At 34.8% G+C, this 19,687-nt stretch overlaps 1 protein-coding gene across 3 annotated transcripts in view; it reads right to left on the bottom strand.

Moving 5' to 3' along the window:
- EML4 (EMAP like 4) overlaps positions 1-19,687 on the bottom strand; it is a 157,632-nt gene that overhangs the window by 63,157 nt on the left and 74,788 nt on the right. For 2 of the 3 annotated variants that reach the window (XM_061168735.1, XM_061168733.1), the window contains exons 3-7: positions 7,036-7,165; positions 3,882-4,055; positions 1,882-2,010; positions 1,389-1,414; positions 1,156-1,188 (exon numbers count right to left, since the gene is read on the bottom strand). In XM_061168735.1, the coding sequence (XP_061024718.1) occupies positions 1,156-1,188; positions 1,389-1,414; positions 1,882-2,010; positions 3,882-4,055; positions 7,036-7,165 (492 nt within the window). The remainder of the gene's footprint in view (positions 1-1,155; positions 1,189-1,388; positions 1,415-1,881; positions 2,011-3,881; positions 4,056-7,035; positions 7,166-19,687) is intronic. The other variant, XM_061168734.1, reaches the window with a different exon arrangement.

Raw genomic sequence — 19,687 nt, 5'->3', positions numbered from 1 at the left:
GTTTTTAAAGTACTTTCATACATATTATTTCATCCTTCAGCAGTCTTGTGAAGTAAGCTTTATAGTTATATTCTCAGATTAGAAAACTACCCAGAGATGTTGCCATTTTGCCTGGGTCACAAGGTTGTTATACAGTAGAGCCAAACACTAAACAGAGACTCTCCATTCACTGCTCTTGCCACTATATATCACTGTCTCTCTCTTTTTAAAATGTTTTGACACATAATAAGAATTGTCTTTGTAAATAAAATTTCATTTGTCCTTAAGGTATTTCAACTATTACTTAATCTATACTTAACTATAAATTATAAAAGAGGGAGTAAGACCTAACTGAAGGAGAACAGCAGCAATAATCAGCTTTATTTAGAATTTCTATGTAAAAACAAATGATCCAAAGAAGATTGCAAATACTTTTCTTATCAGAATCAAAAGTGAAAATCTACAGAAATAAAGTTAAATCTCTAACAAAAATTTTAACCACATTGTATATGGTTAATATAATAAATAACCCAGAAAATAAAGATAACTATGACACATAGAAATGAGCTGTAAAAAGCATGCACGGGAAGGACATGCTTTTATTTAGAACAGCATGCTTCAATTAAATTTGCAGGCAACTGAAGGAGAATGTAAAACTGATGTATAAATCTTACCTACTTTGCAATTAAATTAAATACACATTTACAGAAAGTCTTCTCTCCTTTTTTGGGTCAGAACAAGCCAACAACAGCAAGTAGCCAGAAATTACAATTAATATAAAAGAAAAATTTAAGAGGAAATGGATTTGCTAGACTTATTATATTTTAAGTCTTAGCTTCAAGAAATGAGTGATTATTTGCAATGAAGTTGGCAAGACAGGAAATTGAGTTAAAATTTATCAATCTTTTAAATGGCTTTTCTAAGTACAACTTTTATTTTTTTAAAAAAGGGGGAAATTCCCGTTGGTATTATACCTCTTTGTAATGATATCTTTATTCCTACTGTTGCCCTTGAATCTTCAGAGCTCAGAGAAATAGAAAAGTGGTTGGATTCACTAGTTCCAATTACTATATTTCCTTTGTTAAGAGGAAAGTTGGGTAGTATAAATAATGAAAAGCCAAATAAGAGATCCAGGAAGAAATTAAGAAGGCGACCAACTGCGTAGCTTATTCTTACCTTGGTTGTTTTTTTCACGGGTTGACATTTTTGCTGGTTGAGACAAAAATGACATATCTTACAATAAAAATTAGATATTTTCTTAAATGACTATAACAACACACTTCTTTTTTATCACTGTGAGCTAATAAATAAAGTACACTGAATGAAAGTAAGTCAATATTCTTATCAAAAGAAAAAATTTAACTGATGTAGAAAAGATAAACATTTTTTAAAAAGGATTTTTAACTTACCTTGGTTGATGATGACATCTTTATGCCTACAAAAGGAATTCAAAGACATTTATTTTATAATTTTATTTGGCTGACCGTTATAATCACCTGAAGAAATTGCAAAAGATTCAATGTCTAGGCTACACCCCAGATAAATCTCCAGACGTGAAATTCAGGCATCAGTATTTTTTAAAGTTTCTCACTGCTCTAAACTACTAATATACTGTTTCATAAAAGAAGGAATATTCCATTAGGATCACTTAAACAATAAAAGCATAGAAAGAATTTATGAAAAATACTCAAATTTTACGAGATTATTGAAATTTATTATGAGTTCAAAAGCATTAACAGGAAGACAGCCTTTTTTAAAGACACAAAAGGAAAAATGCACTTAGAAGAAAAAAAGATATACAGATTTTTAGAAATGATTCAAATGTGGCATATAATTGTACATGCAAACGTGATAGTCAAAGAATTAATAATTTTCAGATATAACTTAAAGTATAATACTTACTTGTCTGCATTTTTTATAACTTTTGATATTAATTTTGATGTTGAAACTGCCCTCAGTAATTTATTACGGCTATCGTCTGAATTTTCCCATGAATTATGTGACTTTTCAGCTGTTGGTGGTCGTTTTATGCTGGAAAAAACATATTAGTTTCTTAGAAAAAAACTCTATGAGTAGCAATTGACAGTTTGACTAGAACATAAAAGCAGTAATTAACATTTTCTTAACGCTAATCCAGAAAAGAGAAGGAAGGATTAGTTGAAAGGTTCTGTGCCTGGATGAGTCAAGGAGTTAAACAAGGCAATTACCAAGTCTGTTTTTTAATTTTCACTATTATTCAGAAGATTCACTAGAACAAATATTACTTGATTTAAAAAAAAACAAACCCATTTGCTTAAATCTGAATAATTACTATCTCTCAGAATTTATGAAATCGCGTGAATTTGTGAAAAAACCTATACTTATTCAAAATCATTACAAGGCTGCTATTTTCATTTTTTATGTCCTCATGTAATTAAATTATACATGGCACAAATGACAATTTCTAAATAATTGTGGGACTAAAAGTAAAACTCTTGTTTATATCTTTTAGAGTCAATTTTATCCATGAAGTAAAAACAATTTAACACAAGAATGTTATATTATCAAAACTGCTTCCACATATTCATAACTGAAATTTTTTAACTTATAAATGATTTTTTGGCTGCACTGCTAACTGTCCTACAACTCATCCAGCCTTCAATACTTCTTGTAATAGTATATCCAAAGAGCAATTCAGAATGGCAAGCACATTTCCAAGAGACCTTAAGAAGCTGAAAAAAAGATCTGGGACAAAGAAGATGCCAAGTCAAATCAGAACCTTAAAGAGATTGATTATAAAAAAAGCCACCTTTAACCACATACAATCCAAAGTTGCAAAACATTAATAAGCTATATCCAAGAAAAACTCCACATCAGACCAGGCAAAAGAATTACAAACCATTTAGATAGCATAAGAATCTGCATGAGACACACAAAGCATTTTTAAAATGTTAAACATGCATCAATCAAGTGAAGGGTGTTGTGTTTTCCCAAATTTCCATTAGAGATTTGAGGCAAAATATTAAGCTAATCAAATAAAAATATATTATAAATCTTTTAGGAATGGATGTCATTTATTTTTATTAAAATCCTAGCCAGTTCTGGGAATGGTTTAATATTTTCCTAAGATTTCCAAGAGGAAGTATGATGATAAAATACATCTATACCTAATCATAAAGCCTGAATCAACATCCCTAAAGCAGGCAAATTTCATTAAGTTGGTCTAAATATTTAATTACAAGGCAGCTGTAGTGTTGAACTCCCAGCATGCAGGTTTAGATCCCCAATTTAGGCTCACACACATTGTTAGAATGTTTCTCCCTTCTCCCCTTCTCATAACTTTAAAATATTAATTATTATAGACACAGAGAGAAGCCCTCAAGCAAGCCTTTAGCATAGAAAAGATTAGGTGAAATGAATTCAATTCTCTACTCAAGCAAGAACTTATCCTCCCAAAACCCAAAACTGAAACTGAGATGCCGTCACAATGAAGAGCCATTTGTTGAGAAGGGCCCTTGCAAGTTGAAGGTTGTAATGATGCCAAAATATGGTGAGGATAACAACATACGGCAATTTTCTATCCATGGCTATAAATTTATGCACAGTTATATATAAGTTTTAAAATATTCTACAATTTTACTATAAAAATGTTGTTTTGGTTTTAGAGTAGGTTACTTTTGCCTTCCTTTCATCAAATTGTTTATAACTTAATTTTTTTCCTCCAGTTTTAACTGATAAATTTGACCTCAAATTTTCATTCCCCAATGTGTTAAAATACAGATTACAGCAACAAAGAAGTGGGGGAAAAAAAGCCACCAGGTTTTTCTCTTGGAATCCATGGATAGCCAATTTTTTTCTCAAGTCACAGAATTTAGGTATCGTTACAACCATTCCCTAACTCTGTACTTGGGGTCAGTTAAAACCTTTTGGTGGGAGTAGAATTCTTGCTTTCTTGAGTTTGTCTGTGTATTTGGAGAGGCTGTGAAGAGGGCTGGGGAGAAGGTGATGCTCGAATTTGTGGACTTTGATCATTAGAGTGAGATTCCTCTTTTTTTTCTCTCTGTCCTTGTGGTTTTTCTTTCTTTTTTTCTGTACCACTGTAAAATAAAGTATAACATGGAACAACACATATTTAAACAAATAAAAAAGATATATCAAACGATGGAAAAAGTTACTATTATATAATTCAAAATCCTAAATCATACAGCTAATACAATTTATACTGCTTTCATTCAATAATAAAAATATTTTTTTAAAAAAAATCTTCAGTAAAGATTAAAATCTTCAGCAAAGAATTTACTATAATTCTAAGGCAACATATCCTAGGAAGATTGCCCCTTTGGACCAAATTGGCCTCTAATGCATTTTGCCATCTTGGCAAATTTGGAAGGACAGTAGAAGCTCTCTTAACTGACTTCAATTTACCCAAATCAGAGCATTAGTGACACTTTACCTCTGTAAAGCATACTGATGCCCAAGGAACACTAAATGTTCATGTTTTGTAGGTTATTCTCTAACTCCTGTTTCTTCTGTATACTTTTGCTTCCGCCAGCTGAGTTTCACACTTACCAAGAGCCAACTGTGTTTTCTCCCCCGAACCTGTTTATGCCAGTTGTACTTGTTATTTTAATGATTAAGTTAATAAAATACAAAGAAAATTGACAAAATGTACATAGGAAAGAGAATGATAATTTCTATGTAAACTAAGCTGAATGCTTTGGAAAGACTCCATAAAAATGAGTTACTAAAAAAACTGCTGTTAAATTGTGTAGGTGACACAATTATAAAAGACTATGAAAAAAAATCATAGAAAGAGATGGGTTCTAATTCATATTGTTTTGCAAGTTTTAAATTTCTTACTCTGTCTTAAAGAATGAAACTAAAAATTATAAAAAATGATTTATGGGTGTATTTTATGCAAGATAGTCAACAAGCAATCTAATCAGAGATGCATACTTAGAAAGAAAGAAGGGGGAGACTCAGCCTTTCATTAAAAAATTGACAAATGAACATATGTGAACATATTTTAAGTTAAAATATTTAAGATATATATGTATAAGTTCTTATGATTCCACACTTTGACTCTTGATTAATGAAGCATCTCCTATTCCTGATCACACTGGATAAGAATCCTTATATTGCACAAACACTTATGACAGTATTACAAAGCAGATGGAATCAACGATTCCAGGGTTGAAAAGGTATAAAACTATCAAATATCTACACTTCTTTTTTTTTTTTTTTTAATTTGGTTGCACCAGGTCTTAGTTGCGGCTGACAGGCTCCTCAGTTGCGGCTCGCGGGCTCCTTAGTTGTGGCATGCGAACCCTTAGTTGCGCCATGCACGTGGGATCTAGTTCCCTGACCAGGGAACTGCACTGGGAATGCAGAGTCTTAACCACTGCGCCACCAGCGAAGTCCCTACACTTCTTAACCAAAAGACATTTTTTAATTTGACCATAAAGTACATAAGCTACAAAGAAGTATGTTTAAGAACATTCTAAACAAATGTAAGTAGTACATACAATTTAATCACATGATAATAGTGAATAATGTTAAAATACAATTTTGACAGTAACATTTCTTAATCTGATTCATTCTGATACCTTCTGACTTCAGACTGACTTTTGACTGTCTTGTTCATATTCAGTTTTTTAATTATGTGCTGAGAAATACAATTCTACCTGAAAAATATCAGATTAACTTTGCAACTTAAAACTGAGTTAGAAATTACTTCTTTCTTGTTGGTCTTCAAACTATCCTGAATGCATAGTATTAGGCCAGTAGTCTTATGTGGGCCCAGTAGATTTCTCTTCTGGGTTATTTAGAAGCAAAACACAAAGCCCCTGCATCATAAATTAACAAACTTATCTGGTTTTAGATTGTTGAGTCACTACTGTACATAATACTGACCACTGTACATAATACTGACCACTGCACATAACTGCAGCTATGTAAGAAAAATGGGCTGAATCCAAACAATTACTGGACACAAGGAAGTTTATTATTAAAAATTGTATTAAAAATTTCTACTACATATTAGTTTTTCCATAATTTGTCCTTTTCTCCTGAAACTGCAGCAAAGGTAATAAATTTTGGCATGCTTTGGAGGAGAAAGTCTAGATTCTGTAACAACAATGACTTTAATGACTGAATTCTAGAAGGGGATTTTTAAAAGGCCTAAATATCTTGTCATTTCTTCACCATTCCTGTAGTCAAATGTCTGGTTAACATTTGTAAATACACACTGTTAAATAATTCAGTCACTGGCATTAGTTTTTTGAGGCAACCATTTTCCATCAGCACATTTTAAATATTATTCTATTACTGGAAGTTTTTCTTCAATCATTCTTTGAAGAAAACAGCTGTAAGATTATGTGGCTGATCTCTTATGCTCTCCAAACTCTATATGGAATAATTTGCTGGGTATTACACAAAAGCAGAAAAATCCAGTAAGAAATTTTATTGGAATACATTGAATTAACTAATTGATGAAAAGAACATAGAGAACGTAGTCCACTGAAACTTTTATATTACAATATTTCCACTGCCCTCCTGCCCACCACCCCTAACATACACACACAAACACACAACACAGTAATATAACATTTTGAATTAAGCCTCAATTTTATAGTCATGATTAAAAAATAAAAGTTATAGCATTTAACCTCCCACTAATATACATATATACTGAAGATTCTACTCCTTCAAAAATGCTATATCAAATGTATCACTTGCCATGGAAAATTCACTTATATAATTACATTAAATATAGTGATGTTTATCGCATCAACAAATGCCTATTAAAAAGAAACAATTAAAAAGAAACAAAACCAAACCAGGAAATGAAACTGCTTGCTGTCTTTAGTAAGAACCAAAAGCTTCCTCACACTACTCCATAGGTGTGATGAATGTAAACTCAGCAAGTACAGGCTGGATATCTCTGCATTCAGAGACAAAGAATTCAAAGGACATGCTCACCTGAATTCCATACAGCTCTATTTCACATTCTTTTCAAAAGCAGACTGAGTTATCACATTCAATTTTGCAATGTTAGCTTTTTTTACAAATGCATACCTTTTAGCAGCAGATGAAAGAGTTTCTTTTCTTGCGATTGAAACAGAGCTGGTGTGACTTGGTTTTCTACTTGCACCACTCCCGTTGGTTATACAGGACATGGAAATAGCTTCTCGAATGCCTGGCTGGCCTAGATATGGTTAAGAAAAAACTTTAAAAATCAAACTTCAAAATATTCCTCAAAGATTGGAGCTTAAAAAATTAAGTCCATTAGTGGTTAAGTCCATTAAGTCCACTAGTAAGCAGACTGTCCCCCCCATATGCAGCATACAATATTATTATTTTTCAGTAAGTGTTTATTGAGTATATAGATAAGAAAGGAATGAGCGCATTAAGATAAACATTTGTAAACTGAGACAATTCTATGTGGTATATATAAAGTTATAACTTATTTGGAAAAAGTAAATAAAAAGACAATGAAATACTTATTTCCTCTATAGAACAATGAACTTTGCTGACTTGTACACCCAACTTTAATTAGCTACATCTCCAGTATGGTCTATAGTTCAAAAGGAAATGAATAAGATCTGGAGGTCTCAGAGGAATCCATCATGCAGCATACAATATTACAGTCTGAAGATTTAATCTCATCAAAATAGATCTATAGAAAAGCCATGCTAAATTAAATTGCTAAATTGCAACTAGAGTCATTCTCTAGCTAAACGGTTTGCTATTCACACATAGCAGCTTTAAAGTGCATGATTCAAAGCTATGCCTCAAGTAAACTGCAACTCCCCACATATCAACAATTTTCAGAAATAGCTCAGGTTCTGTTTAAATTTAATTAGAAATCCTAGAAATCATAAATGTTGAATCTTAGAATATTGTTCCATATAAATAAAGCATAATTACATAAAATAACCTGTTAATTTATACAGTAGAAGGTTTGGAACATTTATTCCAGTACTCCAATAATCCATGTGACGGATATGCTGCTATGGTCAGGAAGACTCACAGTCACAAGATAAAACAGCCACATCTACTAAGGGGCAAGTTGATCTAAAAATTTGGGAATAAAGAATAATTTTGAATTTTTGGACTCAGTTTTCTCACATGCACACAAGAAAACCTAACTTTTACATCTGGCTTTCATGTTTCTTTGTTTGCTTCATAAAAGCACAGAAAGCAAAAACATTTATGTATAGAGCCTAAAATATTTTGCACCCTAGAATGTTACATATATGATGGTATAGCACTGCATTTCTGACAATAATATGCTGTTGGGAGCCACTTATATCATAATCATCTAAAGTGCTTCTTTAATATTGAGATTCCTAGACCCTTCCTCAGACAGAATGAATCAGAAGAGAGGAAGGAAGAGACCTACTATATTTATTTTTCAAACTTCCTAGGAAATTTTTCACAAATAATAAGGTACAATAACCCCTAAATTAGGCTAATATCACTGGTCATCAGATCTAGTGCTAGTCTGCCAAATAGGTGACTTCTTGTTATATTGACTCTTTCTTTTTACTCTGGTAAAATACTCATAAAATTTACCATTTTTTTTTTTTAATTATTAGCACCTTTAATTATTATTTATTTATTTTGGCTATGTTGGGTCTTCGTTTCTGTGCGAGGGCTTTCTCTAGTTGCGGCAAGCGGGGGCCACTCTTCATCGCGGTGTGCGGGCCTCTCACTATCGCGGCCTCTCTTGTTGCGGAGCACAGGCTCCAGACGCGCAGGCTCAGTAGCTGTGGCGCACGGGCCCAGTTGCTCCGCGGAATGTGGGATCTTCCCAGACCAGGGCTCGAACCCGTGTCCCTTGCATTGGCAGGCAGATTCTCAACCACTGCGCCACCGGGGAAGCCCTACCATTTTAACCATTTAAAAATGTGCAACTCCGTGGCATTTAGTATATTCACAATGTTAGGCAACCACCACCACTGCCCAGGTCTTTATTGCTAGCTTTGGCTTTTTTTTTTTTTCCTATTTCCTTAAGATTAAAGTTAGGTTATTGATTTGAGATCTTTCTTCTTTTTTAATGCAGGCATTTACAGCTATACATTGTCCTCTGAGCACTGCTTTTACTATATCAACAGCTGATTTCTGAAATATAATTTTTAAAACATTTTGTTACACAAAAAACCCATTAGCCACTATATTAAAAACATATATAATCTAAAGTCCACTTCCCATGCTCTCTTCCAATGTTCCAAACTTCATCTCAAAAAAAGAGACCAATTATACCCATTAGGACGGCTATTATAAAAACAAACATATAGCACAGGGAGCTCACCTCGGTGCTCTGTGAGGACCTAGATGGGTGGGATGGGTCGAGGGGGTGGGAGGGAGGTCCGAGAGGCGATATATGTATATATATAGCTGATTCACTTCGTTGTACAGCAGAAACTAACACAACATTGTAAAGCAACTATACTCCAATAAAAAAACAAACAAAAATAATAAGTGTTAGCAAGGATGTGAAGAAATTGGAATCCTTGTGTATTCCTGGTAGGAATGTAAAATGGTACACGTGGTGTAGGAAACAGTATTCGCTGTTTCTCAAAAAATTAAACATGGAAGTACCATTTGATCTGGCAATTCCAATTCTAGGTATATACAACCCAAAAAATTGAAAGCAGGGAGTCAAGCAGATATCTGTATACTCATATTCATAGCACCATTATTCACGATAGCCAAAAGGTGGAAACCACCCAAATGTCCATTGACAAACGAATGGTACATATATACAATGGAATATTACTCAGCTTAAAAAAGGAATGAAATTGTGAAACATGCTACAACACGGATGAACCTTGAAGACATAATTCTAAGTGAAATAAGCCAGATGAGAAGAAAAGGGCAAATATTGTATGATTTCAATTATATACGGTACCTAGAGTAGTCAAATTCATACAAACAGAAAACAGAATGGCAGTTGCTAGGGGCAGGGGTCAGGGGGGTGGGGCAAGGGAGAGGATTGGATGGATACACACTTTCAGTTTGGAAACATGAAAGAGTTCTGGAGATGGATGGTGGCGATGGTTGCACAACAATGCGAATGTGTTTAATGCCACTGAACTGTACACCTAAAAATGGTTAAAGGGGTAAATTTTATGTTCTGTATATTTTACCACTATAAAAAATGTTTTAAAAAATCAACATATCACCAATGTTTCTAAGTCCTACAGTTTACTGTTGAAGTCTTCAAAGGCTTTCAAGGTATCCTGTGAAACTACCATTCATCTTCACAGGATTAGATGGCAGTGTTATGCCTCACAGTTTTGATCAGTCTCAGGAGGCTCTCTATTCTCTATTCTAGGCTCATCCTAAATACTTACTCAAAAAAAGACAAGATATCTTTTGATGTCTTGGCCATTTCAAGGCCTATATATAATGGCTTCCTTTTTATTATTCAATATAAAGGTTTCCAACTACTGAGCCGGTTACAAAATTTACTCTATAGAGTAGTAACAATTAAAAAAATTGAAATGTTTGCGCAATTATCTAGTTATTTTATTATCTTTATTATGTAAAATAAATGGAAAAATAGAAAAATGAAGATGCTGATGTGAATAAATAGGTAGGTCTCAAAACATAATATATGACTGAAAATTATCAAGTACTATATGTTGAAAACGACAAACCTTTAGCCAAAACTGAATTCTCATTGAATTTGGTTGACTGTATAGACACTTGTGAAAGAAAACAAAATTAAAAACAACACTGAAGAAATTCTGGAGCTACACCACAGACAGAAGTACAAATAATTTTACTATATTTTATTTTCTTTATCAGAACCTCCCTGAACATACACACATGATGTAAGCCTTTCAGGAATGAATTATGCTTTAATGTTCTCTTTCTGAAGAACTGGAGTGTAGCAGTGAGATAGGCTGTGGATCAACAGTTACTTCTGAATTTTCTGTTTTAAATTATTTTAGATCCTCTCTTATAAACAAATATGTAAATAGAGAAAAGTTACTTCATGTTCTTTTACTTCAAGGAGAAAGAAGAGCTTATATTTCATACACACCAAGCTAGCAATTGTCTCCAACAGAAGAACAAACACATTCTCCCAGTTAGTATAAATGGGATACCCTCTTCAGTTTCTAAATATTCTGATTATGGTCACAATTTGCATGAGGAGTAATAAGTCCTCTGTAACTCATTTAGAATTTAATAACCTGTAGGTATTCTATTTGCTAAACACCAGCAAGATTATTGGCATTGTTCAACATATATATACATAATTCTGTATATATATATAATTTATAAATACATATAGTTGTCCCTCGGCATCCATGGGGGATTGGTTCCAGGACACCCCCCTCCCACATGGATACCAAAATCCACAGATGCTCAAGTCGTGGGCCAACTATACTATGCCACTTTATATCAGGGACTTGAGCATCCTAGGATTTTGAGCATCTGCCCTCAGGGGTCCTGGAACCAATCCCCTATGGACACTAATGGTGACTGTACACTCAAAATAACTCGATTCTGTATTCCCCCTAATCACCCCACCCCTGACATATGCACCCACCCACCCCCATTCCAAGTCTAATACAGTATTTGGAAAAGAGTCAGTGGTCTACACTTTCCCATCTGTACCTCAACCTTCTGCAATCTGGTTATCATCTAACCACTTCACAGAAACTTTTCTTGCCAAGATCATCAATGACTTTTTTCCCACTAAATTCAATGGATATTTTTCAGTCCTTATCTTGCTCAACTTTTCTTCAGCATCTAATATTGCTGACTATTCAGGCAAGGACAGAATTTAGGTAAGGACAATGTCCTTAGTTTCTAGGACACTGCCCTTGCCTGAATTTCTTCTTAGCTCTGACCATTTCTTCTCTCATTTGCTGGATATTCTTTTCTTGCTCAGATTTTATATCTTGACTCTTCAGTTATCTTGTTACCATCATACCCTTCTCATAATTTTTTATATCTAACTGCTACTGAACATCTCCTCATGAATGTATGTGTCCCTTCTCCCACCAAACAAAACAAAAACTGGTACTCTGTGATATACTTTATTCATGGTGAAAGATGTTACCACCCGTTCACTGTATGAACCAGAAAACAAGAAATCAAGTTTGATTCCTCCATTTCCTTACTGCCAACATTCAGTGGGTGACTAAGTCCTCTGTTGCATCTGTAACTCTTTAAAAAAATATTCCCCCCAGTTCTGTTGAGATAAAACCGACATACAGTAAGTTGCACATATATAAAGTGTACGATTTACTAAGTTTTGACATACATATATGCCTGTGAAACAATCACCACAATCAGGATAGTGAACATGGCCATAAGTCTCTAGTTTCCTTGAGCCCCTCTGTAATCCATCTCTCCCTCCCTCACTCTTGTCCCCAGGCAACCACTGGTCTACTTCCTATCACTATAGTTTGCATTTTCTAAACTTTTATATAAATGGAATAATACAGTGTATATAGAGATAGATATATTTGCCTTTATTTATTTATAGCTGTGTTGGGTCTTGGTGGCTGCACGCAGGCTTTCTCTAGTCCCAGCAATGGGGGGCTACACTTTATTGTGGTGCACGGGCTTCTCATTGCGGTGGCTTCAGTAGTTGTGGCGCATGGGCTTAGCTGCTCCACGTCACGTGGGATCTTCCCGGACCAGGGATCGAACCTGTGTCCCCTGCATTGGCAGGCGGATTCTTAACCACTGCGCTACCAGGGAAGTCCCCAATTTGCATTTTCTTAATTCTAAAGGTGTTAAATATCTTTTAATGTACTTATTTGACTTCCACAAATATATTTTTTGGTGAATTGTCTATTCAAATCTTTTGCCTTTTTTAAAATGGGTTGTCTTCTTTTTTATTTTTAAATTTTTTTAGCTGTGCTGCATGGCTTGCGGGATCTTAGTTCCCCGACCAGGGATCGAACCCGGGCCTCTGCAGTGAAAGCACTGAGTCCCAACCTCTGGACCACCAGGGAATTCCCAAATGGGTTGTCTTCTTAATAACTGACTTTTAAGATTTTTTAATATATTCTAGTTAAACTCCTTTGACAAATATATGTTTGGCAAATACTGTCTACCATTATATAGCTAGCCCTTTTATTTTCAAGATAATCTTTGGAAGAATAGATTTTAAGATTTTAATCAAGTTTAGTTAATTGATTTTTCTCTTATTATTTGTTATTTGTTTGCGTCCTATTTAAGACATCTTTGCCAAACTCAAGGACACTAAGATTTTCTCCTATATGTATTTTCTTACAGAATTTTTAATGCTTTTTAAAAAATAATTTTATTTTTGGCTGCGTTGGGTCTTCGTTGCTGCGCGCGTGCTTTCTCTAGCTGCGACGAGCGGGGGCTACTCTTTGTTGCGGTGCGCAGGCTTCTCAATGTCGTGGCTTCTCTTGTTGCGGAGCACAGGCTCTAGGCATGCGGGCTTCAATAGTTGTGGCACGCAGGCTCAGTAGTTGTGGCTCACGGGCTCTAGAGCGCAGGCTCAGTAGTTGTGGTGCACGGGCTTAGTTGCTCCACGGCATGCGGGATCTTCCCGGACCAGGGATCAAACCCATGTCCCCTGCACTGGCAGATGGATTCTTAACCACTGTGCCACCAGGGAAGTGCAATTTTTAATGGTTTTAGTCCTCACATTGAGGTCTACGATCCATTTTGACTTAACCGTTTATAATTATCTGTAATCTATCTGGAAACCTTACCTGTTTTGTGATCCTTGCATATATCCCCATGCTTAGCACTGTGCTTGAATCCTAGAAAGAACTTCATCAATATCTAAATGACTAAATGAATGCATCTTTGCCACTACTGCCTCAAATTTCTCTTCCGGATTATGTTCAGTTTCTCTAGTCTCCCTTCTAGCAGTACTATTACCTTGCTCTTAATGCATTCTGTACACCGTGCCAGAATATCTTTCTAAAACAAGCTGTGTATCTTTGAATTAATATGCCATCAATTGTAATATGTACCATTATCACGAACAGCACTAGAAAGAAGTGTCACTTATGAGAACTGTAAGACACAATCAACAGTAAGATGCATTGTAATTCCAGAGATGTTAAAATGCAAGAAATACAGCCATCTTAGAATTAATGGATCAGTGTAACTCTACCTGTCATTCTTCAATTTAAAATCCTTTAATGGATCTCCAGTCCCCTCAGGATAAAAACTAAATTCCTTAGCAAGGCATAAGAAAACCTTTCACTATGGGCCCGCTCCACCAGTTGAGGCTCATTGTTTGACACTCCCAACCTCACACCTCATGCTTCAGTTTATTCTGAACTCCTAAACTAAGTACTTTTACTCCCCTGCGCTCTACACCTGGATGGTCCTTCTCTCTGGTATATGCTAGTCACCCCTGCTTGCCTAAATTAACATATATTCGTCATCCATCTACCCATCAAATATTTACTCAGGGCCTATTATTATCCTAGCCTTTTGTTTTCAAGAGAATATAAGGGAGCCAGGGCATCAAGGAATTAAAATCTTGCAAGAGAATCACACTAGCAATGAAAACATGTGGTAAGTACAATAACAAAGTGACCATAAAAGTACAAAGACACATAATTCTGTAAGGATGATTAGAGACACAGAGCTCAAGAAAGGCTTCCTAGAAAAAAATGCAGAACAAAGTCTTAAGGAGTGAGTAAGAGATAGCCAGGTAAAAGGGAGGTGATGAAATACTGGGATCTTATTCCAGTGTGTGTAAAAGAACAGAAAGAAGGTAACAGCAAAGTGGGGTATGTAAGTGTGTATGGCATGGGGGCGGGGTAGACAAAAAGCTCTTTATGTGGTGAGAATGTAGAACAAGAAAGGGCAGAGTCCAGATGGTGGAGGAAAGTCCAGATGGTAGAGGTAAGCAGGAGTTAGATCATGGAGATTTTATCTATAGGAAATAGAGACCACCAAAGGGTTTTAAGCTGAAAAAAAGACTTCAATTTACATTTAGAGAAATCCTAGTGGCTATGTGAAGTGCAGATTTCAGGTCAGTGGTCTAAGCATAGCACGATGAGGACCTGAAACAAGAGCTAGGTAGCACAAATGGAAAGTAGGGGGCAGTTTTAAGAAATATTTTGGTCTTAAAAGATGATGATTTCAGTTTGGGGAAATTTTACATTTATGAATTCTGAGGGACATACAAGCAGTACAACCTAATAAGTAGAAAGATAATTCTTAAGTGCTCAAGTCTAGAAAATAGATTAACAATTTGGGAACTGGCACCAATAAGTGGATGTTAAGACCATGAAGGAAGATGAACGCTGATTTCATGTCCTGCAAGGAACCTTCAACTCCAGTTTCGGTTAGGAGCTCCCACAACACCCTAAATTTACCTTTTTAATACCAATTATTATATAGTTTTATAATTACTGACTTAGCTGTCTTCTCACTTTACCTAAGGCCCTGTGGAGGCAAAAGTCAGTATCTTTTACTTCTTTAATCTCCAGCACCTAAAACAGTGCCTAGTGCACGAAAAGATGAAGGAAAGAGACAACTGTCAATACAGTAAGTGGTGTGAAGTAATATTAATTACCAAGCACTTGCTGAGTGCTAAGCATTGTTATCCTAAGTACTTTATAATTAAGTCCTTTAATCTTCACTATAATCCTGAAAGGGATTTACTATTATCATTCCAGTTTTGCTGATGAAAAAAACTGAAGCCTAGAGAGATTATTAACATGCTCAAGGTTATACTGTAATAGGTAGTGAAATCAAGATTTGAGTCCAGGAAGAAGGAATGGTAAGTAAGTGGAAAGAAATAATTCTGCCTTGTGGAGAGTGACATTTTGAGCTTTGCCGGGATAACAGATAGGAATTCACCAGATGGAGTAGGGGGAAAGCAAATTCTAAGCAGAGAACAGTACTAAATCATCAAGGTCCCCAGATATTTACATAAATAGCAAGAAAAGACCAAAATAAGATTTTCATGGTCATTTTCCATCCTACAGTTTAATTTCAGATAACTCTCAGTACTGGGAATCCTTAGTATTTGGATAAAAGAGTGAATGATCTCCCAAGGTAGAGGTAATGAGTTAAGTAAAGCAGGTGCAGAAAACAAAAAGGAACGTGGGTGAATGATTGTTTGTCACCTGAGAAGTCTAAAGTATATTCTTTGAAATTTAGAATATTAGGACCCTAACTGGAAGAAAGGAGCATAAAAATGATTATTGCAGTACACAAATTTATAACTAGAATGCATCATTAGCTATATACATCACATGTATGTATGTTTGTACATATACATCCCTCTCCCCCAAGCCTTGGGCATTATAAAGTCTGAGCCACAACGCTCTCAAAGATTAGCCTGCAAGACTGGAAGTAACAGTGACCTCTAGTAACCAAAGGTTCAATTTCTGAGCAGCAACCCAACTGAAACAAGAGAAATTTAGGCTAAAAGTCTATAAACCAGGAAGGTACTAATTTAGTTTTAATCACAGTTTCAGTTTTAACCATCATAATGCCAGGGTTGAAGGCCAATGATAAATTTTATACTTTATCTTACTATATCATGACATAAGAATACTAATCATTATTGTTTATATTCCTTGATGATAGACCTAAGCAGATGAACTTTCTGATACCTTAGCCTGACAGTTCCTAAATGCTAATGAATTTCACTGAACTCTAGAGTCACATAGTAAAGTTACCACTAGGGACTGTTGCATATGTTGCAAATCTGAAATCCATCTTGCTACCCTCATCTGTAATATCCTCTTATTTTTGCATCTATCCCAATCCCTCCATCCAAAGAGCAATTTTTAAAATAACTTCCTACTTCTATAACTTTCTTTTTCCCACATTTAATTTAACAAACATTTATTGAGTCATTCTAAGGTTAGTTATGTAAGAAACTGTCCCTGCCTCCAAATAGTTTATAATCCAGCGGGAGCAACAAATATATATACCAAAAGAAACACATAATAAAATTTTAAAACAATTCTAACAAGAGACAAAAAATAGATCATTTTCAGGAATTAATTTGAGGCCCTAAAGAATGGGAAAATTTTTTATCAGGAGAAGGGTAAAGATGGTCTATGAAGGAAGAACTTTAGTTAACACTCAAAATCTTTTCTCTCAGATTCCCTATCATATGCCCCAGAGCTCCAACTGCATACCTCTTCCACTCTCTTCACATTTTCAAGCTCCGTGCCACCTTTTGCAATCTGTCAATTACTTTGCTTCATTCTTTGCAAAGATTGAGGACTACAGGTACTTCATCAAATTTTATCTTTTCCATTTAGAGTTTTATGTGTACTTTTCTCCTTTCCTCTTGTTTCACAGGAAGGTGTACTTTAGTCCTCTTGACTCATTTTTTTAAAGTATATTTTGAGAAGAAATGACCAAAGAGCATTTGACTCTCATAGAGAAATGGAGCTCTGTAAATGGTAATTGCTGCCTGGTCTGAGGCAATATCCACCCATTTACTGTCATATACAAAGAGCAGCTTAGAAGTCTTTGATCTGTTGTCAAAATAATAAGATACTCTCCCACCCCCTACCATAAGTATGAATCATTTTAGCCTAAGGGCCCCACCAAGGAAATTCACACCTTCTAACTTGATTAATGTAATTTACTTATTAACAACATTTACAGCAAACTCATGACAATCCCTGTCTTCTCCCAAATGTTATTTGGAGTAAGAGCCAAATGATACAGATCTGTGCCTGTACACTGTCCCATAGTCTACATAATTAGGAATGTTTTTTTTGGGGAGAACTGACATCCTCTAAATTTCAATTTTGCCTCTGCGCTCTCTCATTTCTCAAGTAGCAGTCATACTGCTTGATATTTCTGGTTTACCAGCAGCTTCCTGGTTTAAAATGACAGTTTCCCACCTTCAGATAATTTGACTCCTGTGCTTTTATACCTCTGTGTACTAACAGCTTGTCTTCACATATTGCCACTGGGTTGTATTCTCAAATTACATTCATTTGGTCACCCCAAGAGGTCTTAATGGGTTTCCCAGGCACCAGCTGTGACATAATTTGTCTTCCTGGCAGTTAAAACTGCCAGAGTGTTCCCTGGGCCTTCTCTTTTGCTCCAAAGTACAGGTAATTTTTTTTCTTTTGGCAAGGATTCAGCTGCAACTGGTGCATATATTATGAACATATGCCGTCAAAAGGAAAGAATTCTCCAACAGAAGAGAAGGTACATGAGAAATTTAAATGACTGGCCACCTTAAAAACTATTGGGAAAACTTTCTACCTAAGTGTCTGACATAATATATTCAAGAAAAAATGGGGTTTAGCTTTTAATACCGCTGGCACACTGGAGAGGACAAACTAAAAGAACAGAACTAAAAATATTGAAATGACTAGGTAGGTGTGTTTCTGATTTTGGCATTTACTGAATGGCAATACTACTATGAAATGACAGAGAATGTCGTTAACCCATTAGCATACACATTTAGTTTTAGCCATACCTGAAGCCAAGTCATGTTTCCATATCACCACCACCTAGCAAAACTATGTAATAGTTGTCTATATCAATAAGGAAGCTGACCTATACTTTTAACCACAGCTTCATAAAAGGTTTCCACCTATTTATCCATGGTAGTTTAGTCTCCCCTCTAAAGAAAAATCCTCTAGAAATTCTAAATATCTTAAGAAGATGGTAGTGATTACTGTCCTGTCAGTAATTTGTGTGAAAGTGAATACTACAAATTCTAATTTTACAAGGGACTAAAACATTTCCATATAAAATTTTTCTACAGTATCAGAAATGATTTTCCTTTTTTTTTAAAAATTGAGGTATAACTGACATATAACATTATATTAATTTACTTTTTAATTGAAGGAGAAAATACAAAATCCCTGCAAAATACTTTCATTGTTTTTTAAAAAATTTTTTCAAAAAAAATTTTTTTCATTTGTTAGAAAATACTTTGCTTAAAGTATTTATTCCAAATATTTATACCACTAATATATTAATCCTGTTTTGTCAAAACTGATGATCTTTTTAAGGTTACATACAAATGACAATAGTGAAGAATCACTTAATATTTCTTTTCCAATTACTTTCTGTAGTATATTATATATAAATTTCAAGATAAAGCTGTTTAGAATTGCAAATAATAAAGTTAACAAAACTTTAAATATGTATTTCTCTTGCTGTGTTAATATCAATATTAGAGAACATAATTGGTCAGGCAAGTTTTTTCACTAATGGGAAATACAGTGGTTAATCCTTAATGAATTATGCTCATTTCTTAAATAATATTTCCCCAAATTATTATATAATCAATCTTCTCCCCAGCAATCCATTTTATATCCAGCAATTCAAAGCCTGTGTCTAAGGTAACAAAGTAACTTAAAGAATATTCACTAGTGGACTCCACTTCAAAATGTGAACCACATCAGCATATCATAAGAACGGCAGTCGAAGTAAACTTATGATGTAGAATTAATGGAAAGGAACTTAGTATCTCTCTAATTAATAAAGTTATTAATAAGAAGTAAGAGCCGGTACTATGTGGAAAGAAAAAGTTCCAATGTAGAAGCTGCAGGTGGCTCCAGAACTGGATAAATCTCCACTAAAGAGCCTGTAACAAAACTGATTCTAAATTCACTTTACAGACAAAGGAATTATAAAGGACAACTTACAGGAAGTATGTTCCCAGGGGATAGGAACTCCAGCTATTTAAACTGTATTTGTATTTCATGAAACTGAAACAGGTAGGTGCTAAGGAACTGATGTGTCATACAAAATATCGTCT

Source organism: Eubalaena glacialis, chromosome 14 (genome assembly GCF_028564815.1).
Source record: "Eubalaena glacialis isolate mEubGla1 chromosome 14, mEubGla1.1.hap2.+ XY, whole genome shotgun sequence".
Classification (NCBI taxonomy): Eukaryota; Metazoa; Chordata; class Mammalia; order Artiodactyla; family Balaenidae; genus Eubalaena; species Eubalaena glacialis.
This window is presented reverse-complemented; position numbering and strand designations above follow the sequence as displayed.